Below are 22800 nucleotides of genomic sequence, written 5' to 3' on the forward strand. Positions count from 1 at the left end.
TGTGTGTGTGTGTGTGCCTATGGATGCAGCACTGTTATAAGCGATCATAAAACCAACCACGATCCCATGGAGACACGTTCTACATTCTGTGACATCAATTTGTTTACCTAATGTTACAGAAGTAAAACATATAAAAAGAGCTAACAATACAAATAATATTTAAGAGTATATCTGAATTAGACTTATTTTGAATGATATCCTATTCTTTTTCATGCTATTCTAATTTTCTTCTTTGCTTTCCCTCCTCTCCTCATGTCTCAGCACGTGTCAGACAGAACGAGCCTACGTGAGGGAGGATGCGTGCATTGCTGTAACATGGGAGATCCCTGCAGCGCAGTGAGCAGGAAGTCGTTGACCAATATGATTTGCATACATTGCACATCCCCTGTTGCATTGGCTTTGAATTGCTGCCTTGTAAAGTAGGATCAAACCATCTATCGATCTATCTATCTATCTATCTATCAATCATAGAAATCAATCTAACAGTAGATAGTTTCTGCAGATATATCTAAGTTCTCTGCAAAACATTTAGAAAATGAAAATAAATTGTCAAAATCATGGCATGCTCATCGTTTTCTTTCAGTTTGCCCATGCCCTATTTTGAATTAAATCAATGTTATTTTATTTTCTTTAGTTTATGAAATAAAACAATCACCATCACAGTGGGCTACTTATGTTTTGGTAATTCCAAATATAATTATTTTATTTCTGCACAATCACAGGGTCCACTCACGATCAGGAATACATCTATGGCGCCATCGGCTGGACAATTTTGCCGACTATGTTGTGCATAGCTGTTCTAGAGGCAGTCGTCCTGTGTCTTGTCCTAACAACACTCATTGACATTATTGTTTCTGTTGACTGTCAGCACACTGTGGATTATAAACATGCAGCACATAGAAGGTTTTACGATGGTTCATTTTCTCAGTGGATCTTTTGTGTTTGTAAGATTCATTGCAGTGGAAACACTAGAACAAATGTGGAAAGTGTTCAGATTGGCAAAGACAGAAGTTCTTAAAAATGCAGTAGAGGAATTTAGCAATAGGGGAAGTGTTACGTCCCAACTAGGGGAAGAGGAATGCAACACACACCAGTATGGAATTGGTATTAATTATAAGTGTTTATTTAAAAACAGCTGTGAACAAAATGGCAGGCAAGCAGCCTGAAACAAACAAAGGCGCCAAAAGGGCACAGGTTGACAAATAACCAACTAAAGGAGGACTCAAAAAGGGAGTCTTAAGACATACAGGGAAAATACATACTAATATACTAAATAAGGAACGAAACAAAACCTCACTCTAAAAGTGGTACAACTAACACAAATAATCTATACAGAAACACAGCTAAACTACAGGCAACAGTCACAAATCCTAACTATACTCTAAACACTAACTAAGCTACTCTACACTCTAACTAATCACACAAGTTTTAACCCCAGAACAAAGAGCAAGTAGCGAGAGGCATCTGTCCACCTACAGAGCCTCCAGAATGAGGATTGTCCCCAAGCTTTGTAGTCATCTCCAGCAGGTGTGCGCCGGCTGTGCGCTGCGATTGGAGTGCGTCGGGCCCGGCGTGCTCCAATCGCAATCTTCAGGAGGCGGACCAGGAGATGGGAGCCAATACCGGGAGGGCAACCGCACAGCTCATTTACATAGAACACACAGCTGAAAACACTCAGACGATCAGGAAGGCAGCAGCCGTAACACTCCCCCCCTTAAGACACAAACCCACAGGTTTTGTGAACCTAAGCACTCTAACGAAATTCCTAATAACACACATTCATCACAAACTCAACCTGACACACTAACATCACAAACTCAACATGGACACACTAACATCTCAAACTCAACCTGACACACTAACATCACAAACTCAACCTGGACAAGCATCGGCCAACACACTCTCTGAACCCTTTAAGGACGGGTGTCTACTGCTGTAGTCCCGTACAATCAGAGCCCATTGCAGGAGACGCTGGTTGTGCTTGGACACGCTGGGGCAGAATATGAAGGGATCGTAACAGCTAAACACCACAATTGGCCAAAGGCTGGGTCCAACATGAATCTTAAAATGTTGTAGAGCCAACACCAACACTAAGATCCGATGAACTACCTGACGCTCTCTGGTTACCGGGAGTGTCGAGAAGTCTAGAGGCTTGTCTGAGCCGGCGTGTTGTGCTGGTCTCATGACATCCTCACGAGGGGGAGCCACAATTTCTGGCTTCTCCTCAGACACTGCTTTATCTGAAGACACAGGCACAATCACAGGATCAGACAATGGGACATCAGGGTCACGTTTACTTGCCTGTGCGTGTGCGTGTGTAGCCAGACCAATGCCTTTAGGCGGAGATATTTTCTGCCGCTGTTCCTTGCGCTTCAGTGCTGCACAGTTGGCGATGACATGTCCAGGTTTGTGACAGTAAAAACACTCCCTCTCTTCTCTGTTCACGTTACACACATTTGCTGGCTGAGTAAATGGTGCGGCTGACACACGGCGGGATCTCTCCGTAGAGACAGGGGAAAACACAGTTTTATGCATCAGCACATACTCATCAGCTAACACAGCGGCAGCAGAGAGAGAGTTTACCCTTTGTTTGTTCACGTACTCCGCAATGCGATCAGGCAAACACTTCTTAAACTCCTCCAACATGATCAATTCTCTCAGAGAAGAATAATCCATAGCATTACATGAAGCAATCCACTTAGCAAAACACATTCCCTTTTCCCTAGCGAACTCTACGTGCGTTTGATCAGGACTCTTCCTATCGTGTCTAAACTTTTGCCGGTAAGCTTCAGGAACTAACTCATACACTCTGAGGATGGCACCTTTTACTGAGTCATACTGCAGGCTGTCCTCTAACGTGAGAGCCACAACTGCTTCCCGAGCTTTTCCATGTAATTTGCACGTTACCATCAGAGCCCAAACTTCAACCGGCCACTGCAATGCTGTAGCAATGCTCTCGAATGCGCTAAAATAGGCATCCACCTCAGTCTCACAGAATGTTGGCACTAGCGAAATGTTGTTACTCACGTCAAAGGCAGGTGGAGGAGGTGGAGATGGCAAGTTTCTTCCGGCAGAGTCAAAAGCACCGGATGCGCGCAGTTGGGAGTCTAGCTCCATCTGCCGCACCCGGACTTCCTTATCTGCTTCGATTTTCTTCATTTCCTTATCGGCTTCGATTTTCTTTACCTCCAACTGAAACTGATACTGCCTGTCTTGCTCCCGGTCTTTTGCCTCCAACTGAAGTTGCCTGTCTTGTTGCCTGTCTTTTGCTTCTAACTGAAGTCGGGCGAGGCGGACTTTAAGTTTATTCCCTTCCCGGGAATCTATACTACCAACCGGAGAGGGTGGACATTTACGAGGCGGCCTGAGCAGTGCTTCACACGGCTCGCCCCCCTCGCTGCCACTACCCTCTGGTTTAGCACGGTCATTTGGCACAGTGAGCTCAGCTTGTGCAGGCAGCACCAGAAAACCCCTTTCCACCAACTCATCCACCACCAGAGCCTTTAACTCTTTTTTTAACAATTGTTTTGCCACTGGGAGACCGAAATGTTGCGCTATCTCATATAAGTCGTTTCTACGACACTGAACTAACTGCTCATGAGAAGGACAGACCAAAAACGACTCCAAATCAAAAGTTGCCATACTCAGTTAAACTGCACACAAACTTACCAAATTGTTTTTAGCTATACAAACCACTTATAACCCCAGGAATTAGTTATTTATCCCGGACGAGCCCCCATGTATGTTACGTCCCAACTAGGGGAAGAGGAATGCAACACACACCAGTATGGAATTGGTATTAATTATAAGTGTTTATTTAAAAACAGCTGTGAACAAAATGGCAGGCAAGCAGCCTGAAACAAACAAAGGCGCCAAAAGGGCACAGGTTGACAAATAACCAACTAAAGGAGGACTCAAAAAGGGAGTCTTAAGACATACAGGGAAAATACATACTAATATACTAAATAAGGAACGAAACAAAACCTCACTCTAAAAGTGGTACAACTAACACAAATAATCTAGACAGAAACACAGCTAAACTACAGGCAACAGTCACAAATCCTAACTATACTCTAAACACTAACTAAGCTACTCTACACTCTAACTAATCACACAAGTTTTAACCCCAGAACAAAGAGCAAGTAGCGAGAGGCATCTGTCCACCTACAGAGCCTCCAGAATGAGGATTGTCCCCAAGCTTTGTAGTCATCTCCAGCAGGTGTGCGCCGGCTGTGCGCTGCGATTGGAGTGCGTCGGGCCCGGCGTGCTCCAATCGCAATCTTCAGGAGGCGGACCAGGAGATGGGAGCCAATACCGGGAGGGCAACCGCACAGCTCATTTACATAGAACACACAGCTGAAAACACTCAGACGACCAGGAAGGCAGCAGCCGTAACAGGAAGCATAGCAATTAAAATTCATGAAGCTTGCAGAAGATCAATGTGATGTTCAACGGTGAAGATTAAATAGATCTTCATTTCTGAAACAGAGCCAAATTCTCTCGATATTTACCCCAAACCAGAACTTAGTTTATCTACAATTGTATAACTTGGATGGCGCATTAAGTCCTAGACAACATATTCTCAGCAAGAAAGATGTCCCTGACGTTTGTCTGAAGACTTTTATCTCCCTGACCTTGCATGACGGATGGCACTGGACCAGTCTTACCTCTTATCAGCTGTGGGCCGTCAGTTGGACGCAGGGCCGGCCCTAGACATTTTGGTGCCCTAGGCGAGATTATGATTTGGTGGTTAACATTTTACAGTAAAATGCTTCAATCTGGTGCCCTTTGAGCACACAATTACTAGAGAATAGATGGGTGTACAACTCTAAAACACCCATATGAAAAAGATCGGTTTACATTTTAATAACCAAATAAGTATGTAAACATAACCCATACTTGCCAACCCTCCCAATTTTCGCGGGAGACTCCCGATTTCATTGCCCTCTCCCGGTTTCCTCCCGGGGTCATATTTCTCCCACATTTCTCCCGATTTCTGACAAAATCAGATTCACTCAGGACTGTTTCCACTTGGACTTTAATACAGCTACACCATTGTTTGGTTTCCATGGTAGCGCGTCTCTTTAGTAGCGCGCAACTGAAATTCTGAGATATATCACAGAAAACAGAACAAGAATGGACAACTCTACCCTCTGCTCACTCCCCCGCGGCGGTTTTGAAATGCTCCCGATTTCTGAGGTCTCAAGGTTGGCAAGTATGAATAACCATCATTTTCCAGTTACATTATCCATGCAATGTCATTGTTGTACAGCAGGGGGCGAACTTGCCTTTACAGTATATGGAGCGTCATTAGGGGGACAGAGTTTGTGTCCAGTCACCTTAAGTTGAACATAATATGTTAATATTTACTATCTGGAAACAGATATTAAAGTGATTAAATTGTAAAGTTGTGTCTAATGAATGCACAAAACCAAGGTGTAAAGGTAATCAGTGTTTTAAGATACATCTCTTTTGTGAAACTGAAAAATCCCTATTTTGACTATTTTGAAGTAAGGCAGATGTTCATTAGGCTATAGATACTTTTCATAGATGGACCATGTTTTGTGTGTTTTGTCTGGCTCATAACAGTATTATAAATCTGTGAAAAGTAATTTAACATGTTTGTCAGGGATTCTAAAAATACACTTCTAACAGAAAAAACATTATACGCTTTTGAATCCACCTTGCAAAATGCAAAGTCCAGTTAGTCGACTTTACGACTCCGGGATGTTACCAGTAAATAAGAAAAGAAGAACGCAAATAAGGGTAGTTTATTCATCTGGTATGTGATGATAAGGTAAAAAAAGCTTTATTGCATTTTTTGCTTTGGTGTCGAATCATAAAGTCGAACCGCTTCTCAGTTATTTTTCATTATTTCTTTCATCCACACACCATAGATTGAGTCTTGAAAACGGAAAGCACCTGTGTAGCAGAACAAAGTATTTATTGACATTTAAGCTTCCTTTTGTAAACTGTTGGCTAAAATGAGCCACCAGCTGAAGGACAAATTCGTCATATACACATCCTAGCACTACTTAACAGGAAATTTAGGTCTGAGTAGAGGTGTGTGTGCAAATGTGAACATATGAGAATCCAGTCTCACACACAACATTGGAAAAACAAACCATTTGTCATTATAATACAAACTTTTAAAAGAATTTCCACATGTTCCAGTTATGTCGTGTCTTTAATAGCCACAGTATTAGGCCTATAATTTTCACGTTTACATTACTCCATACACATATGATTATATGTTGTAGTTTTCTTCACATTCTCGACCCACTGAAAGTGATTTAAGACAACACTAATGCCGAGAGCTCCAACAGTTCAACACACTGAGCCCATGGTACCATTAAAACAACCTCCTGACCCCCTCAGGCAGAGAGCTGGCCCTCTCTGATAATATTTTCATAGGCTCTGAATTATAAGTGTTTAAAGGGGCACTAATCGTAGAGTTACACTCATGCCAAGAGCTGCTTAGCATCAGTAAACCACAAAGTCTGGATAGAGAGCCTCGAGGGCCAGATTTTAGCCAAAGTTAAAACATTCATTACAACAATTATTTTTTATGGCCTATGATGCCTTTTAAGAAAGTATATAGTGGAAAATAAAAGGAAAGATGGGAAGGATAGGGGGTGAAGTAGCCTTCTTAAGTCAGATTCAAACCTTTGACACCACTTATACATACCGTATGCAACATTTCAACAATGTTCCTAACTGTCTGTCAGACCCTGAAAGTGGAGGAAGCTGACGGTAGCCACATGGGTAAAAAGTGAAGACATGGTTTGAATCCTTGGGATGGTTGACTAAGATTCTTCCCTCAGAACAGCTAACAGAATACTTATAAATGGCTAATTAATAATACAAACCAGTTTTTTCAATACAGAACACACTGTTGTTGCAATTAAAACTGATAGATGAGTCTTCATTGTGACAGAAATGTTCCATTAATGCCACAACACAGAAAAACAAAGAGAGGTGTATTGCATTGCATTGTTGTCCAGCAGAGGGCAACACACACCTGACAACACTATACAGAGCACCATTATTAACTCTGTAAGCCTTTTGTTTTTAAGAGGAATTACATATATTCAAGTCCAAATTAACAACTGAGACATATCTTTTTGGCCAAATTATTCTTAAGTGTTGACAAGTAAGCTAATTATTGTTAGCAGGTCAGCCTGGTTTTTTGCCTGCATTACATTTTGAACGTTAAACATTTTTGAAGCATTTTGGCTGAAAATAGGCCCAAATTATTCATACTATGAATTATTTGGGCACATACTGTTTTTTCTACATATTTCCATATCCCATGTGTGTCGAGAAAATATATATCTTAAATACCACAAGGAGCACAATCAAATATTTGATTATAAATGCATTTATAAACTCATTAAAGTTGAATATGTACAAGCATGCGCTGAAAACCAATCTGAAACAATGATGTGGTATTTTTTGTAGCATAGCATTCATTTTCTTTGGGTACAAATGGAGGATGATAATGATAACATATGGAGTACAGTAAGTCGTGTAAGCCCTTCCAAATTGAAACTGTATTTTTGTAATACCCCCTTGTGTAAATTAACCCAGCCCTGTCTTAATTAAAGATGTAAATATTTTTTTAAACAAAAGTAAAAAAGAAAGATTGAGGATGGAAATGTGAGCTATGGTGAGCATTTAGTTCACTTCAGTGTGGATGTGGGGCTCTGGTGCTTTGGGTGCTGCTCTCCATGTCCTCCTGATTCACCGCAGCAGAAAACCAACCTGGGGCATCTGAAAAATGTGAAGCTCGATGCAGAGAATGTAAGAGCTACCTCAGATGGACATTGTACATTATGTCATATCATTTCTGTCAACCCCAACATAATATTTAGATTATTTTCATACTATATTGAATAATAGCTAAATGTACGTACTGTATGTATGTACGTAGCACAGAAAGGTTTGTCTTAGAAGAAGCTAATGTACTTGCAGGATTTTTGCTTTTTAAATTTATTTCATGGTTGAATGTCCTAATTTTACGTCACTTTGGATAAAACCGTCATTTAAATGATATGTCATGTTATGTAATGTACTTCTGATGTTCTTGCATAATTCAGATTATTACCACAGTGAGCAGAGATAGATCAATGTCTCATTCCACCTTCATTCCTACCTTCCTCTCATCCTACCTGTCTTTCTCCTGCATATATCTCCTCACTTCCTCTCCCCTTCTCCCTGTTTTCTTTGGCCTGCCACTGAGGGACTGGAAGTGTCACCTCATCACACAGAGCTCTGTTTCCCTTGGAGGCCGCAGTAGGATGTCTGTTAATCTGATCTGAAATCCTCAACCTGGATTTGGCAGCTTCCTACAAACACTGTTGGCTCTGGAACAACTGTGAAGTTCTTCTCACAGCGATGTCTTTCTGAGAGATAGACTGCCTGTAATAACTCTACAATCAGCCTCAGCGCTGAGTGGGACTCTGCCAGGTTTGAACCTTTCCTTTCTTTGGCCGGGGTTCACTGTGAAGGCAACAAGGTATTGTGAAATAAACTGCTCTCCAATTCCACTGAGCTACCACAGCGATGCATTTGACAACCTGGCAGAGTGATACAATACTGTTGAGCTGGCAATTTATCACTCATACACAGAAGGCAAAGAATATTTATTCAGAAACAGGTCTGCTGCCAACTAGGAATAAACATACAAGGAATTTGCTTTGGTGTATAATGGTGCATACATAACAACAGTAACAAGAATTTAGTTGTAAAAAAGGAGCAAATGTAGAATTCTAGAGGAATTCAGTTTAGCTACATGACAATAACTGGTGAGATAAAGGTTTTCCCAGCAGTAAACCCTATTCTGTGATGGATTTGGCATTTTCTGCCACCATCTTATGTTACATTATTTTATGGTTTTGTTTTTATTTTTTATTTTACTATCCAAGAACAGCACCAATAGTTAAATAAAGTAAAAGTGAGCTCCACAGATTTTTCACTCCATTACAGGTAAAATCCCTGAATTAAAGATTATACTATAAGTAAAAACACAAAAGTGTAAGCATTAAAATATACTTAAAGTACAAAAAGTAAAAGTACTCATTCTGCACAATAACACCATTTTGCAGTATTTTCGAGCTAAATGTACTTAAAGTATCAAAAGTACTTGTTATGCTGAATGGCTCTAATGCTGTATTAGTATAACATTACTGTATCATATAATGTGTTTACAAATGTATTAAGTAGTAGCTGTTAGGGTTAAATAAATGTAGTGGAGTAAAAAGTACAATGTAGTCAGGTATAAGTATAAAGTAGCATTTAATGGAAATATTCAAGTAAAGTAAAATTGTTACTCAAGTATTACTATAAAATAATTTTCAAGTATGGTACTGAATCGGTGGAGTGCTCTTTGAACTAAGTTGCAGTGAATAAAAACGTTTATTCTTACACTAGATTCACCACAGCAAGAGCTTCATCTCTCCAATTTGTAAATCCTTTCACTTTCTTATCTTCTTTACTGCTTCTGATCTTCCACTTCCTTCAGTTGTTTCAATTCCTTCCTGTCTCTTGCTCCTTTTTTATGATGACGATATTCGCCTTTGGCATAAAAGATGGTTATTTTCCTAGCAGGTGTGTGTTTGCGTGGGGGAAATGTGTGTGATATATGTTGTGCATTTAACTGCATGTTCTACGTCTAACTGGTTTTCCAGTTGGGGAGATGTGAAGTGCTTACATAAACGTTGTGTTTCCATGTGAGTGTGTTTGTAGGTATTTTCGACCACTTGTTGCGGTTTGTTTTGAGCGCAGGAGCAAAAGTTCAGTCATCCAGTGGTTTGGGTGAGTGGTAAGGTTTAAAGAATGGAGAGTCAGAGGACAGAGAGGGGGAAATGTGATGAGTTTGTGAGTGAAGGACGTGGTATGGCAAAGTCAGGAGGACATTCTTAAGAGTACAACGTGTCTCTTCTCTTTCGCTCACCTTATGTCAAAAACATCAGGTGGGTCTCTGGAGGGATGAGCAAAGTTTCTTGGAGGAACAGAGAGAGAAGGAGTCAGAGACAGAGATGAGCAAACTCTTACCAGAATAAATAATGAGTGTTTTTGTAAAACTGCATATTTTAGACTGAAAGTACCCAGCGTACAAATCCACAGTCAAGGGAATTGACTCATGAGACATACTTTTGTTATAACACTTATAACACCAAAAGTAGAATTGCTAAATTACTTAAACATATTATTCATTAAGGTTTTTTTCCACAGCTGTAGAAATCTGACGATCCCAATCCGATCATAACCACAGCATTTCATAGTGCTTACAACTTCAAAAATCATTGCTAGTTTTTTTAATATAGGTATTAATGTAATAACTCAAGTTACAAATAATACATTATTAATATTTTCAAAACTGTCTCACCGTAAAGTGTGTTGTCATAGTATTCATAAAGGAAAAAAAAGGTAATGTATACGTATATAATTTTCTTTTAAATTGATATATGTCATTACTATGGACCATAAGTTACAGCTTTGGCTTTTAAGGTAGTAAAAAGTGATATGTCTAGGCTTCTTCAGGCCTTCATACATCTAAGCTTTTTTTTTTTTTTTTTTAGAAAATCCTTAGATGAGGTTGTTTCCACAAAATCACTTCATGCACTTTGTATTTATCCCTATGCATTTTCTTTAAATGTTCCATGCAATAACACGCTGTATTTGAATTCAAGGAAAAATGTATGACTGTACTCCTCCATAAAAGAAACCACCAAAGGAAGATTTTTTTTAGAATATATATATATATTCAAAGAGACAGCATTCTGTACTAACCCAGCTTCTTTTCTTTAAGGGCTATTTCAATTTAAAACAATAAAGGATATATAAAAAACTCGTATAAAATATTGTAAAAACAAATCACATGTTGCAGAACAAAAGGAGTTGACTATATGTGACAGCATTATGGATTTGAGTCTGTTTTCCATTTGAAATAGGGTTGGATGTTTTTTCCAATCTTTAACTCAATGCTATTAAAGCGCTATAAATACTATTATGTTTAAACAGCTGCTAACTCAAGTTATTCTCCACAATACCCAGCTAAATGTAACTCATCTCCTCTTTCCTTTCCTCTACACTGTTTTTCTGCTTCCAGTTCCTCTCCTGTATTTTTCCCTTTGTGTCTCTTCTCTTCTTTCAATGTTGAGATTGACCATTGCGCACATTACCACCTTCACTTTACCCTCTTCTCTCTTTTCCTCTGGGCTTCACGCATCAACACCCGGTCCTGTATGTGACCTCTTTTCTTTATTTCACTCCTCATCTTTCCTTCTCTCTCGGCACTATCACCTCTCCCACTTAGTAAATCAGGAACTGTTCAAAAAGGTATATTATTATTAAATGTATTAAACGCACCCTTGAGCCGCTGGCCAACCAAGAAACATATCTATATGTATACAATTTTTTTTAAATGTTCTCTTTCTCCTGTTTGTCTCACACTTCATGTCTGAGACTCTTTCGACACAGATGTCTGTAAGTGTCTCTCTCTGATGTCATGTGTTTGCATTGGGCTGCTCTGCGCTCTTTGACATGGAAATGGGCCAAAATATGTGATAATGTTTACCCAGACAACTCCCTTAATTGCCTGTTTAAATGTCCAAATACAGTCATTTACACTTCTAAATGCCCGGGGAGAAGGACTAATGAACAAGTGTGTGTGGGACAGCTCTCACATCACTGCGCCTCAAGCATCCAACAAATAAGGGAGAATTGACACTTCTGGTTCGTGTTACCTTGAATGACTGTGAATAGAGAAGAGATGTGTCTTCTTTTTAGCCGTGTCCCATGGTGCCGCACACGAGCAGCAAAGGGATTTTAATTCACAGACCGAGCAATGCTTCCTCTCTGCAGCTGCTGCACCTGATCTATGTTGTACAGAGAAACTGATTTTCATGGACGAACACAATGGTGTGTCATATTTGTCACGGGGGCCTCCTCTCTATCATATTTAGACACACATCTTACCTCCTCCATCAAACACAAGCTGTTGGATGGTGATTTTCACGGTAAGTGGACCCAAATGCGGGATGCAGAAACGCTTAACTGAAAATACCTTTATTTAAAGCTTAGTCCAGACAAGATAGAACAATGCAAGGCGAGGTAAACCCGAACAGGACAGAGCAGAACTTCACAATGCACAATGCTCAAGAATAGGAAAATGACTGGAGTCAAAAGCAGGACTTGAATATAATCTGAATAATGAGGGGATAATGGTGCACAGAAGGTCAGGTGGTTGCAGCGCTGATGGGAACAGGTGAAAATAATTAGGCCAGGACAGACAATCAAACAGGCAGGAAAACCCAGAAAGACTTCAAAATACATAAAGAAACAGACAAACTAAAAACTAGGATCATGACAAGAATTATCACTTGCAGACGTCCAGCAGAGGTCCGAACACGCTATCCAAACACAACCATAAAGACAACAGTGATCCGTTGTGTTATGCACCGTTAAATGTTGTTTGTCGCAGGTTGCCTCCCAACATTCCAGTCAGGCAACAGCAGTGATAAGGGTCCACACATATTTACAGTAAACAAATGTAACCGGCAAAGCATTTCAAGACTTCAAAAATAATAGGACTATAAATAAATGAAATAAAAAACAATTCCTATCCTGCAATCTACATTAACGAAAATATAATGGCTCAGTTACCAAATATTAATACCAATTACTTTTACACACACACAAATTAATCTTTCACGACGTTCACCACGATTAGTTTGACCGCAGTTACAAACCTAATGTGAATATGCTCATATCACTGACATCTGCAAAATATTGTTTTGTTTGATCCCTGGGCCATTTTGTGGTTCAGGATCAAGTAATACACTTAAAACCCCAGTGTATATTCTTTGTATAAATGATATGTGTATATGAAGATGTGTTTAATCTATTTTGAATCTCAAATGTTATATTATATTCTTGCATATTTTATTTTACTCATCTAGTGTCATTATTTTATATGTTTGTGTGTGTGTGTTTGTGTTTTTATGACCAGTACATTGATATAATAAATACAATTAGGTAACACATGTCAAAACTGCATCATATAACTTAGTGAAGAATAAAATGATACTTCTCTTCTCCATCTCTTTCTTTTTTTTTCAAATAAAAAAAAAAATCCCGGTGTGAGACGTGGGGGAGGACAGTGTCTGTCCGTGGGCCGAGCTCAGACCGTGTTTCTGCCAGCACACGGAGCCGCACATCGTCTTGCTAGTCTTGATTTCAGATTCGGACCAAACCTGGAAGTTCCATCTGTGTGATTCACTCCAAGGTTGAATGAAGGATCAGATTGCCCCTCTGGCTTCCTGATGTGTGTGTGTTCCTGTGTATGTTTTAGTGCTTGTTCGTGCATACATACTACATGTGTCTGCATGCGTGCACATCAGGGCTTTATATTTGTACACGTGTGGATGCTTAGTGTGTGTGTGTGTGTGTGTGTGTGTGTGTGTGTGTGTGTGTGTGTGTGTGTGTGTGTGTGTGTGTGTGTGTGTGTGTGTGTGTGTGTGTGTGTGTGTGTGTGTGTGTGTGTGTGTGTGTGTGTGTGTGTGTGTGTGTGTGTGTGTGTTTTCTGAACAAGGGCCAGGTATGGGTTGAGGAGAAGGATTGATGGTCCTGGAGGGACTCGGCAGCTGGAACAGAGAACACCAGACAGACGGACGGACGGATGGAGAGAAACAGGGGAATAAATCAGAAAAGAGGGGAAGAGGAAGGAGGCTGGAAGTGCGGAGGACAGAGAGAAAGGGAGAGATGATGAGGGGGCTCAGAGAAGAGGGGGATTTGTCCAGACAAACAAACTGCAAATTCTTCAGAAATGATGTGATGCAAGATCTCAATAATAGCCCAGTAGGCTGCAATATGTGCCGTCATTCAGAAATGCCAGGAGACCATAGGAAATATCATATAATACTAATGTATCTGACCACAGCCATTCTTGACTCTGTGCAGACACAGGCAGACACACACACACACACACACACACACACACACACACGCACACACACGCACACACACACACACACACACACACACACACACACACACACACACACACACACACACACACACACACACACACACACACACACACACACACACACACACACACACACACACACACACACACACACACACACACACACACACACACACACATGCTATGTGCCTCTCTCCTGACCACATCCCCTCCTCTCTCCTCTCCTCCCAACCTCAGGTCGTGTGGTAATGAGTGTGTGATGGAGCCTCGTGGCTAGCAGACTGGCAGAGGTATTTTTAGCACTTCTGGTGGTTTCCATCACTAAATATGCTCCAACTTCATATTTGAAACCAACCTCAAAGGGAGAAAATGATAGTTTGTTGCAGTTAGTTTAAGCAATAAGACTGTTAAATCTAGCGGGGAGATTTGTGGATTGACGGGTAGGAAAGTAATTAGTGATAACTGAAAAAACATAAATTTGGTCATAGATTAAATTAAAAGAAGAAAAAATGTAAGGCATATAACGTCACAGAAGTACAAAGTAAAAGTTACATTAGCTCGGTGCTACGTACCTTGAGGGAAAATAATGACTGGAAACAATCATCACATTCAATCAGTCAAAGCAAAGAATTTTCCATAATGTGGCAACTCTTTTTAATTTTAAACAGATGTCATGCTTTGCACCAACTGTTATTCACTTTGACTTGGCATAACTATTTCACCTATGTGCAAAAATACCATGGTATTATACTGTACGTCTCTAAAGGTAGCAACCAATTACCTAACCTATGATAGAATCAGGAGACATTATCAAAAGGGTCAAGAAAACAAAGAAAAGAAAAAGAAAAAAAGGAAAGCAGCTTGGTGTAGTTTTGGCACTGGTCCCAGTGCTTGGACCCACAGTCATATAGCAGCAACACAAGCCCTATAATGTCCCTGTATGACATTGGAGTTGGGAGGGTTATACAATAAAAGACGTGAGAGAATTGTATAGTATAGAGAAGAGAAGAGCAAGAATTATCCTGAAAATCCTGGTAAACCATCCTCAATAGCATTAGCAACACACAGGTTTTATGTTGTATTCCATTGGCAAGACACAAGACAAATGAATATGCCTTAGCAAAACAAAAGAAAATGATGTCCTCACTAATAATCACCAGAAATGGCTGACCTGACTGGGCACGCTCACGTGTGCTTTTTTGTCATAGAAAAACTGCTGCCTTAACCATATTTTGTGCTGATAAAAAGCGTGTCATGCATTGCTCACTTGTTTCCATAACCACCAGTGGCTGCAGCTGCCACTAAACAGCATATTTGAATCTACAACACTTAACAGAAACTCCCCTAACGCAGCCAATTTGTTCCCATAAGGATCCCACTACAAACTTTCCTTCACTACTTTTTCCACTTCCAGCTTGTTTTTGTCGTGAACTGTTAGCAGCCTTGCTGTGAAACCTCAGTGATAACTCCCTCCATTAAAAACAACAGCGAGACCACTGAATGTTTTTTTTTTTTAAGTTGTCAAATATTTCAAACTGTTGCTTAATGCTTATTAACCTACACCCATCCACCTGGGTTTTCAGTGCTTGCTGCAGTTGGATTTTTCAGTATGATATAACGTTCTTTCAGAGAGTTGGATGAGAAGATTTATACCACCTTAATGTTTGTGTGTTATAGTGTAAGAAAGACAACGTTTTCAACTCCCCCCCATCGTTTCCAAGTGGTATTATTGTCATTGGCGCCATTGCACAAAGACAACTGGATCACTTTCCGTTTTTACTTATTTTCCGTTACATACTGATCTAGTAGAAGGAATGCCAACTGGATGTCGGTTTGGAACCCTCTCAAGTCCAATGAGTGAATGATGTTCGCTCTTGTTTTACCTCGGTTTTTATCGTTCTCCCTCTGCGCCTTCTTTGCCTTCTCTGTCAATGGGGCTCTTTTGCATTTGCCGGGTAGAGTTTCCACAGTTAATCCGGTTGTTCCAATGTTTGGCATTTCCGGTACCTGGGGATAGCTACTGATAGCTACCTGGGAATTTAAATCGATATATTCTTCCTGCTTTGGTTGAGCAATGGGTTATGCACTTCCTTTGTGCTCTATATTAAGCCTTCATTTTCCCGGGAGAACGTCATCAATGGCATAAAAAATGTAAAAGTGAAAGCGTGGTTTAAAGTGAGCCAATCTAAACGCTGACTGTATCATTATTCAAAAGTATTTACATTAAGCAACCCATTTACATCACAGTGATAGCTATTTAAAGATAATTGTTCTTCATTGTGCTCAGCAAAGGTACATTTAATCCTTGAAGTGTGTCTGACTGTTTTTACACTGTAAAACTGTCAACAACTGAACATGACACCGGCAACTTTTATGTTGACTAAATCTATACTGCAAGTTCCAACATTCATAGTTTTACAGTCAAGAATATACATAACAGGATTACTTGTTGGAGTCAGTCAAATCTTTTTAACAACACAGAAGAGACAAAGTTAGGCAAAAGAGAAATAGTAGAAAGCCAAGACTTAACTTCACTCCCTATTTAGATTTATCTATACATTGTATAAGATATATTAAATGTCTCACATTTAGAACTACCACTTAACATGTTTGTCATGGAGACGAAATAAAACATTCTGCAGTGTTCTGTAGAGCTTCTAATTTATGCTGACCAAAATATTATCATTTGTTCTTGTAGCAAAAAGAAAGAGGCTTCTGGACTGATTGATGTCTCACAGCGGAGCAAGGATCTTATTCTTCTTTCATTTAAAAGCTTCCACGTTTTTGCAGAGCGCTCCATCTCCTCCATCCTTTATTTCTGTTGGCAGCTCTTTCTCCCTGAACATCTTTCCTCTCTCACAAGGGGGCCCATTGTCCAGAGAGGAGACGCTTGCTTAATGGTCCATACAGAGACAAGTGGCAGAAGCACATTCCATAACTTATTGGGACCTGAAATCCCATCACTCCACATCTGCAGGGGCATGTTTGCACTATTTCACTGCTGAGGTCAATTCACTTTAAATCCAGTCTGTACGCAACGTAATCCGATGCTGCTGTTTCTCTAAATGTTTTCACTGTATTCTCCTATTTCCAAACATAATCAAATTCGTGTACGACAACATAACATTTGCAACCATGGCACCCATTGTGCCAAAGCCGGAATAAGCACTTCCTAAAAGTAAATACATATATTTGGTTGTCACTTCCATCATTGTCTTTACTTCAAAGGTCTTTCATTCATTATTAGGTTCTGGCTTCTCTTACGTCTCTCTTCCTGTCTGTTCTTTCGTTTGAGTATGTGCAGGAGTCGGTAGTTCTTCTTATGAGAAAAAGATTTCTGAAGGCTCTAATCCTTTCCCCCGTTAACCTCAGCTTTATTTCATATGTTTCTGAGTGTGCGCTTGTGCATTGACAACAAGATAACATTTAATGGCCGACTGTGATGCAAAAAGAAGTTATAAAGCTTTGTAAGATAAATGAAATCATATGTCAAGCAAATGCAGAGAGTGTGTTGCTAGCTCCTGACTAAACTCATCCATCCTGTGTTGGGGTGTTGTTGATGCAGTGCTGAAATATACAGGAGCAACCTTACTCTGTCAGAACCAGGCCATCCTGCACACTGTCAGAAACAGGGCTACACATCAAGCAAGGGGGCCTTTCAATGATACCAGTTACAAATACTGAGCAGAAAAAAATCTGTTGATCGCTTTCTGACCTTACCGGCCCTTTAAGAGGAGTGATGAGTCAGCAGACAATGGTGGTAGAAAACAGAGGTCATTATCGGTTTCTCAAAAATGGTGACTCACCGCAACCACATGCCATCAGGAGCAACTTCTATAAAGTATCTTGCCCAAGAACACATCAACATGTTGACTTTAGGGGTTGCAATTGAACCCCCAACCTTCGGATTGTTACACCACCACACTACCTACAGCCAGTCGCCAAGTAGATCAAATGTCCTGCCAAGGGCAACTTAGGGTTTGGTGGCTGAGAGCCACCAACCGTGTGATTAAAGAAACAACAACCTCTCTCCTCCTCCTTTTTTACCATGAACACAATCTCCGGTTGAATCACTTAGGTAAGACAAATTGGCAATTCTGTCTGTTCATGAGGTACAGATGGGCTACATCAGCGTGGTGTAATGCTCTAGCAGTCGGTTTGAAACTATGTAAAAACAATTACAATCTACAAGCTTTTGATCTAATTGTTATGCTATCAAGTGATATGTAAGATCAAATGTTGTTATGATATAAGCCTCCGAGGGTTGGCCTTTCTTTTCTACCCAGAGTGGCTCCTCTATAGGGAAGCCCAGCGTGCCGCTCTGACCTCCGCCCTAACCACAAACCCTGCTCTAACTGCCTGGGTAAACTGCTCGTGGAAGTGGCAACAAATCCGTGGCACACAAAGTCCACAGGGCGTATCCTGCACTTCAAGCTCACTGCGAGTTTGTTACAGCTTCATCTCACGCAGTACAAGTCCTCTACTAGATCTTCCTAGAGCAAAGTGAGCTTTGCAAAGTACAAAGGCTCTAGAGCAGGGGTGTCAAACTCAATTTCATCGCGGGCCACATTCACATAAAGGTTGTACTCAAAGGGCCGGTTGTAACTATATAAATATATAATATATATATAAAATAATGTATTACATTATTGCCTCTGAATTGGATTATTATCGGATAGGGTAATAACTTAGTCATACGTCTACTACGTCTACTACGTCTACTACGTCTACTACGTGTACTACGTCTGAAAGTAGAAGTCCAGGGCAAATAATTGCAAGTCTCTTCAGTGCGCATGTCACAAAACGAGATGCATTGTGGGACATGTAGTTTATGGGCAACCTGCTTCTGTAAAGTGGTATGTAACCGTATAATAAACGTATTATATTCTTTGCAAGCTCTTGTGGGGCCACATAAAATGAAGTTGCGGGCCGGATTTGGCCCCCGGGCCTTGAGTTTGAGACCCCTGCTCTAGAGTAACGGACAACAACAGCAGCTCAAATCTTTGGCAGATGCTGACAGTGCAGGATTATAAATGTGCTGTTTTTCTTAGATTTCCCGATCCTTTTCAAAGACATTTCACATTTTTCATCTCCTCTGCTTTGTTGGGCTACTGTAGCATGAATTGGACCTTCATGCCCTTTGAATGATGAGTTATCTGGAGTCGTTCCAAGTACAAATGTATTTCGTTTTCTGAGTGTATCTTCTTTGGAGTTGTTTCCCAACTCAACAACTTCTCTTTATATGATGGAGATGCGGGGATTGGATATTTTCCCATAAATCTTGGTCTTTAACCCCTCAGTGATGTCATTTTTCACATGTTTCATGAGATCCTTTTAATATATCTTGGAAAAATATAATATTAGAAATAAGTTATACATATAAGTTATAAAATACATGTCCATGCAGACATTCCAAGCACTTCACCAGTGCATGAGTATCTGAACTTTGTCACATTTGTCTTTGTGCGAGTAACTTATAAATGAAGTTGCACAATCACTACCTGGCTACAACTTTGTGATATACTGTGTTGCATTTGTAGAAGTCTGTCGGAACATTTGGTGATATAGTGATACAACTAAGAGCCTTTAGAGCTGCGGCACTCACAGCTGTAGCACATTACCACCAATTTTATTTTAAATCACCAACTCTGAAATCAGATAATGTGCTAACCTGAACCCTTCTTACCTGTTGGCACGGTATCTGGACCAAACAAATCCACTCCGTTTGTGTCCATGACAAATGTATTTTATACAAATGCACACAGGGATCTGGATTGGCTAAAGAGCAAAAATGCTGGAAGCCAGGTTAACACTCTTATAGCAAAGAAACGTAACCTCTCCACAGGGACAAAGACAACTGATCCACATTGAGGCCTCAAGTGTTATTGGTCCTGTAAAATGACCAATACAGCAGAGTGAGGAACATTTAAAATTCCTAAGTCGCTCAGAATATGCGGACAGTCCTGGATCTTAAATTTCCAACCACACTCCTGCGACTGATGCCCCTTTTTCCATTTGAGCCCCTGCCAATGTACAATCCTGCTAAAATTATATAAAAAAGAAACAATTGGACCGAGATGCCCGTTCCAATTCAGTTCCATACTTCAGAATGTTAGATTCTGACTTGCAGGCTGCAAGCGTTTTGCACAAATAAACTCTGTGAAAAAGCTATACAACATGGAACAGACCTTTAGGAGATTCTACTCATAGTTTGGCTTGTTTATGGGCCTCTTTTGTAGCCAGGGCTTGTAAAAATACTTACTTCAGGCTCACCTTCTATGGACCAACAATTTGAGAACAAAAGAGGTAGAAATGGCCTTATAATAATTTCTAGCTAGAAGGCAATGAAAACAAGTGTAAGATGTTGCTATGCTTAGAATATGTAGATTAGTTGGCACTGACACTGAAATGTAAACAAATCGAAATGATTGCGTTTTTTATCAGGGAATTTTGTAGTAAAACCTGCTGTAGAGAATCAATCTTCCAACGGGAACTGACCCCAAACACACAGCCGAGGTGGAGGCAGAGCCCAAACTGCAGCTGAACGGAGTGTAGACAAGGCCTTGACAATTTCATTTTTCAAATTTTTCCAATTCACTTAGATCCAGCAATTTAGCGCAGTGAGAAAGATTGGGTAAAAATTACTGTCCAGATGTGCAAAGCTGATATTATTCATCACATGCTCTGGGCTGTAATTGGGACCAAAGGGCTCTACCAATTTTCTCATCATATTCAGATAGAAGATTACTTTTTGGCTGAAGTGTTTAAGCTACTGCTTTACTCTGCATCACACTGTCCATGACCACACATTTAAAGCCTCATGCAGTTAGGAAATAGCTAAAAGTGTCACAATTCGTACTTCAATGCAAGTCAACGGACCAAATGCACAAATTGCAAAGTAACCTCTCATAGTCAAATTTTAATAAATCTCCCAAAGTTTCCCCCAGCTCCTTTAGCCATTTTTAGCTTATCGCCTTGGTTTTTATGGACTAAAAAAACATTTGTATCGTTTTTAACAGCAGGACGGATGAATTATTGTATAGATTTTAGGTTGTCAGTACTTGGCAGTTCAGACGCAGAGACAAACCCTGAGAAAGAGTGCCAGGCGTTGAAGCAAACTTTTGTAGTGGCCAAACAGTGGTACTTCACTTCTGTGTCAGTCGGTGACGTCATTTGGTCCCAAAAATACTTTTTGCCATTGATTTCCATTGGGAAAGAGACAACTGTATATCAGCGGATATATTTTATTAAGGTAAATTAACTCCCAAATACGAACACTTGAATAGCCCTTATTAAGGTCCCATGTCATGCTTGTCCGGTTATTACCCGTCCCCTTGTGCGTTATGAAGGTTTTTATGATTGACACATAATCACTGATGTTCTGCTGTAACGGTGGTAGACTCATCAGAACAGAGTGGCGAGCTGACCAATCAGAGCACAGTGGACTCACAGGGAGGGGGGGGGGGGGGTCAGGAGCTCCAACAAGCCGTTTAGGACAGAGAGTGAATACACATAGGCCGTTTCTCAATCGTGAGGAAACTGGCTTCCAAGCCAATATTTCAAGGATACTATGTCATCGAGTGCCGCCGAAGGACTGTTCCAATCTCCAGCATACTTGGAATTCCACCGAGGCCACGTCCTTGGTTTGGGGGTAATTTCGAGGCTGCACATGGGTAGACTTCGCGTCCTTCAAATCCCCACAATGCTTTGCGCACGGACCAATTTCAAAAACCCTTGCGGAGAATGGCTGAACCGACGCAGCACAGCACACATTTAAATGTAAGTATGTAGTGGCGTAGAATATGTGTTGGTATGTTACTTTGTTGCATTTTTTATCACCAAAAATGGGTTCCGTGAAAGTAAAGCAAGTTCATAATTAGATAGACATCGTGAGGTATTTATTTTCGGTACAGATTATGTTGAAACCGTTAGAGAGAGTGGCACAGTTGTTAGCCTGTTCCATTCTTCTTTGTTTTACGAAGCCGTGGCTTGGAAGTATACTTGCTTCGTTTCTGAAGGAAGTGACTTGAAAGTATGCGACTACCAAGCCAGTATCCTCGCGATTGAGAAACGGCCATAGTATACAGAGATGCTGTATGAGAAACCAATGTGAGTTTGGATAATTGCACAATATAAATCTATTCTAGTAGACCTCAACAATGGACTTATGATCAGTAGAAATGGCCATGACATGGGACCTTTAAAGTCATTAGGGCCTTTGAGTTGTAAAATGCTCTTAAAGAGTTAATAGTTATTTTCCCTCACCGTTGATTTGACTGACGGGAGACTGGCCGTGAGTCAGCGATTCGGAGGCGGGGCAATAAATCGCGAACCACTCAACCACTAAAATCTATTTTAAAAAAAAATTGTGCTGTAATATACACGCTTTTCAGCATACAATATTAATTAAAGTGAAGTACAGTGCATATATCCCTTCACAGAACTAAAATATGCTTTAAAAAAAGGTTTAATGCGATGATGGAATCAAAGCTGAACTGTATACATTTTTCAAAGTCTTATATTTCAACAGTTTTACGACAAACTGTGACTTTTTTGACATGGAAATTATTTTTTAAGTTTGAAAAACATCATAGTGTAATCCATGGCACAATTCAAACGCGATTGAAAGATACGTTTTCTCTCTCAATTGACTTCAATACATTATTTTTCCGAAATAAGGTCCCATGGACCGGAAGTTGATGGGCGTGACTTTGCCACTCTATAGAGTGGCGAAGAAAAAATTATTACCATGTCAAAAAAGTCAACATTAAGTTTACCCTCCAGAAAAACGTGGGCAAAAATCCTTG

The 22800-nt window shown here is 40.3% G+C and overlaps 1 protein-coding gene across 2 annotated transcripts; it reads right to left on the reverse strand.

Moving 5' to 3' along the window:
* Nucleotides 1-1067: 1067 nt before the first annotated feature.
* On the reverse strand, nt 1068-4431 carry LOC307047502 (uncharacterized protein). Of its 2 annotated transcripts, none has more exons than XM_079694514.1 (2): nt 1851-4431; nt 1068-1795 (listed from the first exon to the last, which is right to left on the reverse strand). In XM_079694514.1, exon 1 carries the CDS (start codon nt 3640-3642, stop codon nt 1873-1875), a length of 1770 nt encoding a protein of 589 aa, XP_079550640.1. In that variant the 5' UTR covers nt 3643-4431; the 3' UTR covers nt 1068-1795; nt 1851-1872. The 2 variants fall into 2 exon arrangements, with proteins under 2 accessions (XP_079550640.1, XP_079550641.1); XM_079694515.1 differs by having other exon boundaries at nt 1069-1795; nt 1878-4431.
* Between the last annotated feature and the right edge of the window lie 18369 nt (nt 4432-22800).

This window comes from Notothenia rossii, assembly GCF_949606895.1.
Source record: "Notothenia rossii genome assembly, chromosome: 7".
Lineage (NCBI taxonomy): Eukaryota > Metazoa > Chordata > Actinopteri > Perciformes > Nototheniidae > Notothenia > Notothenia rossii.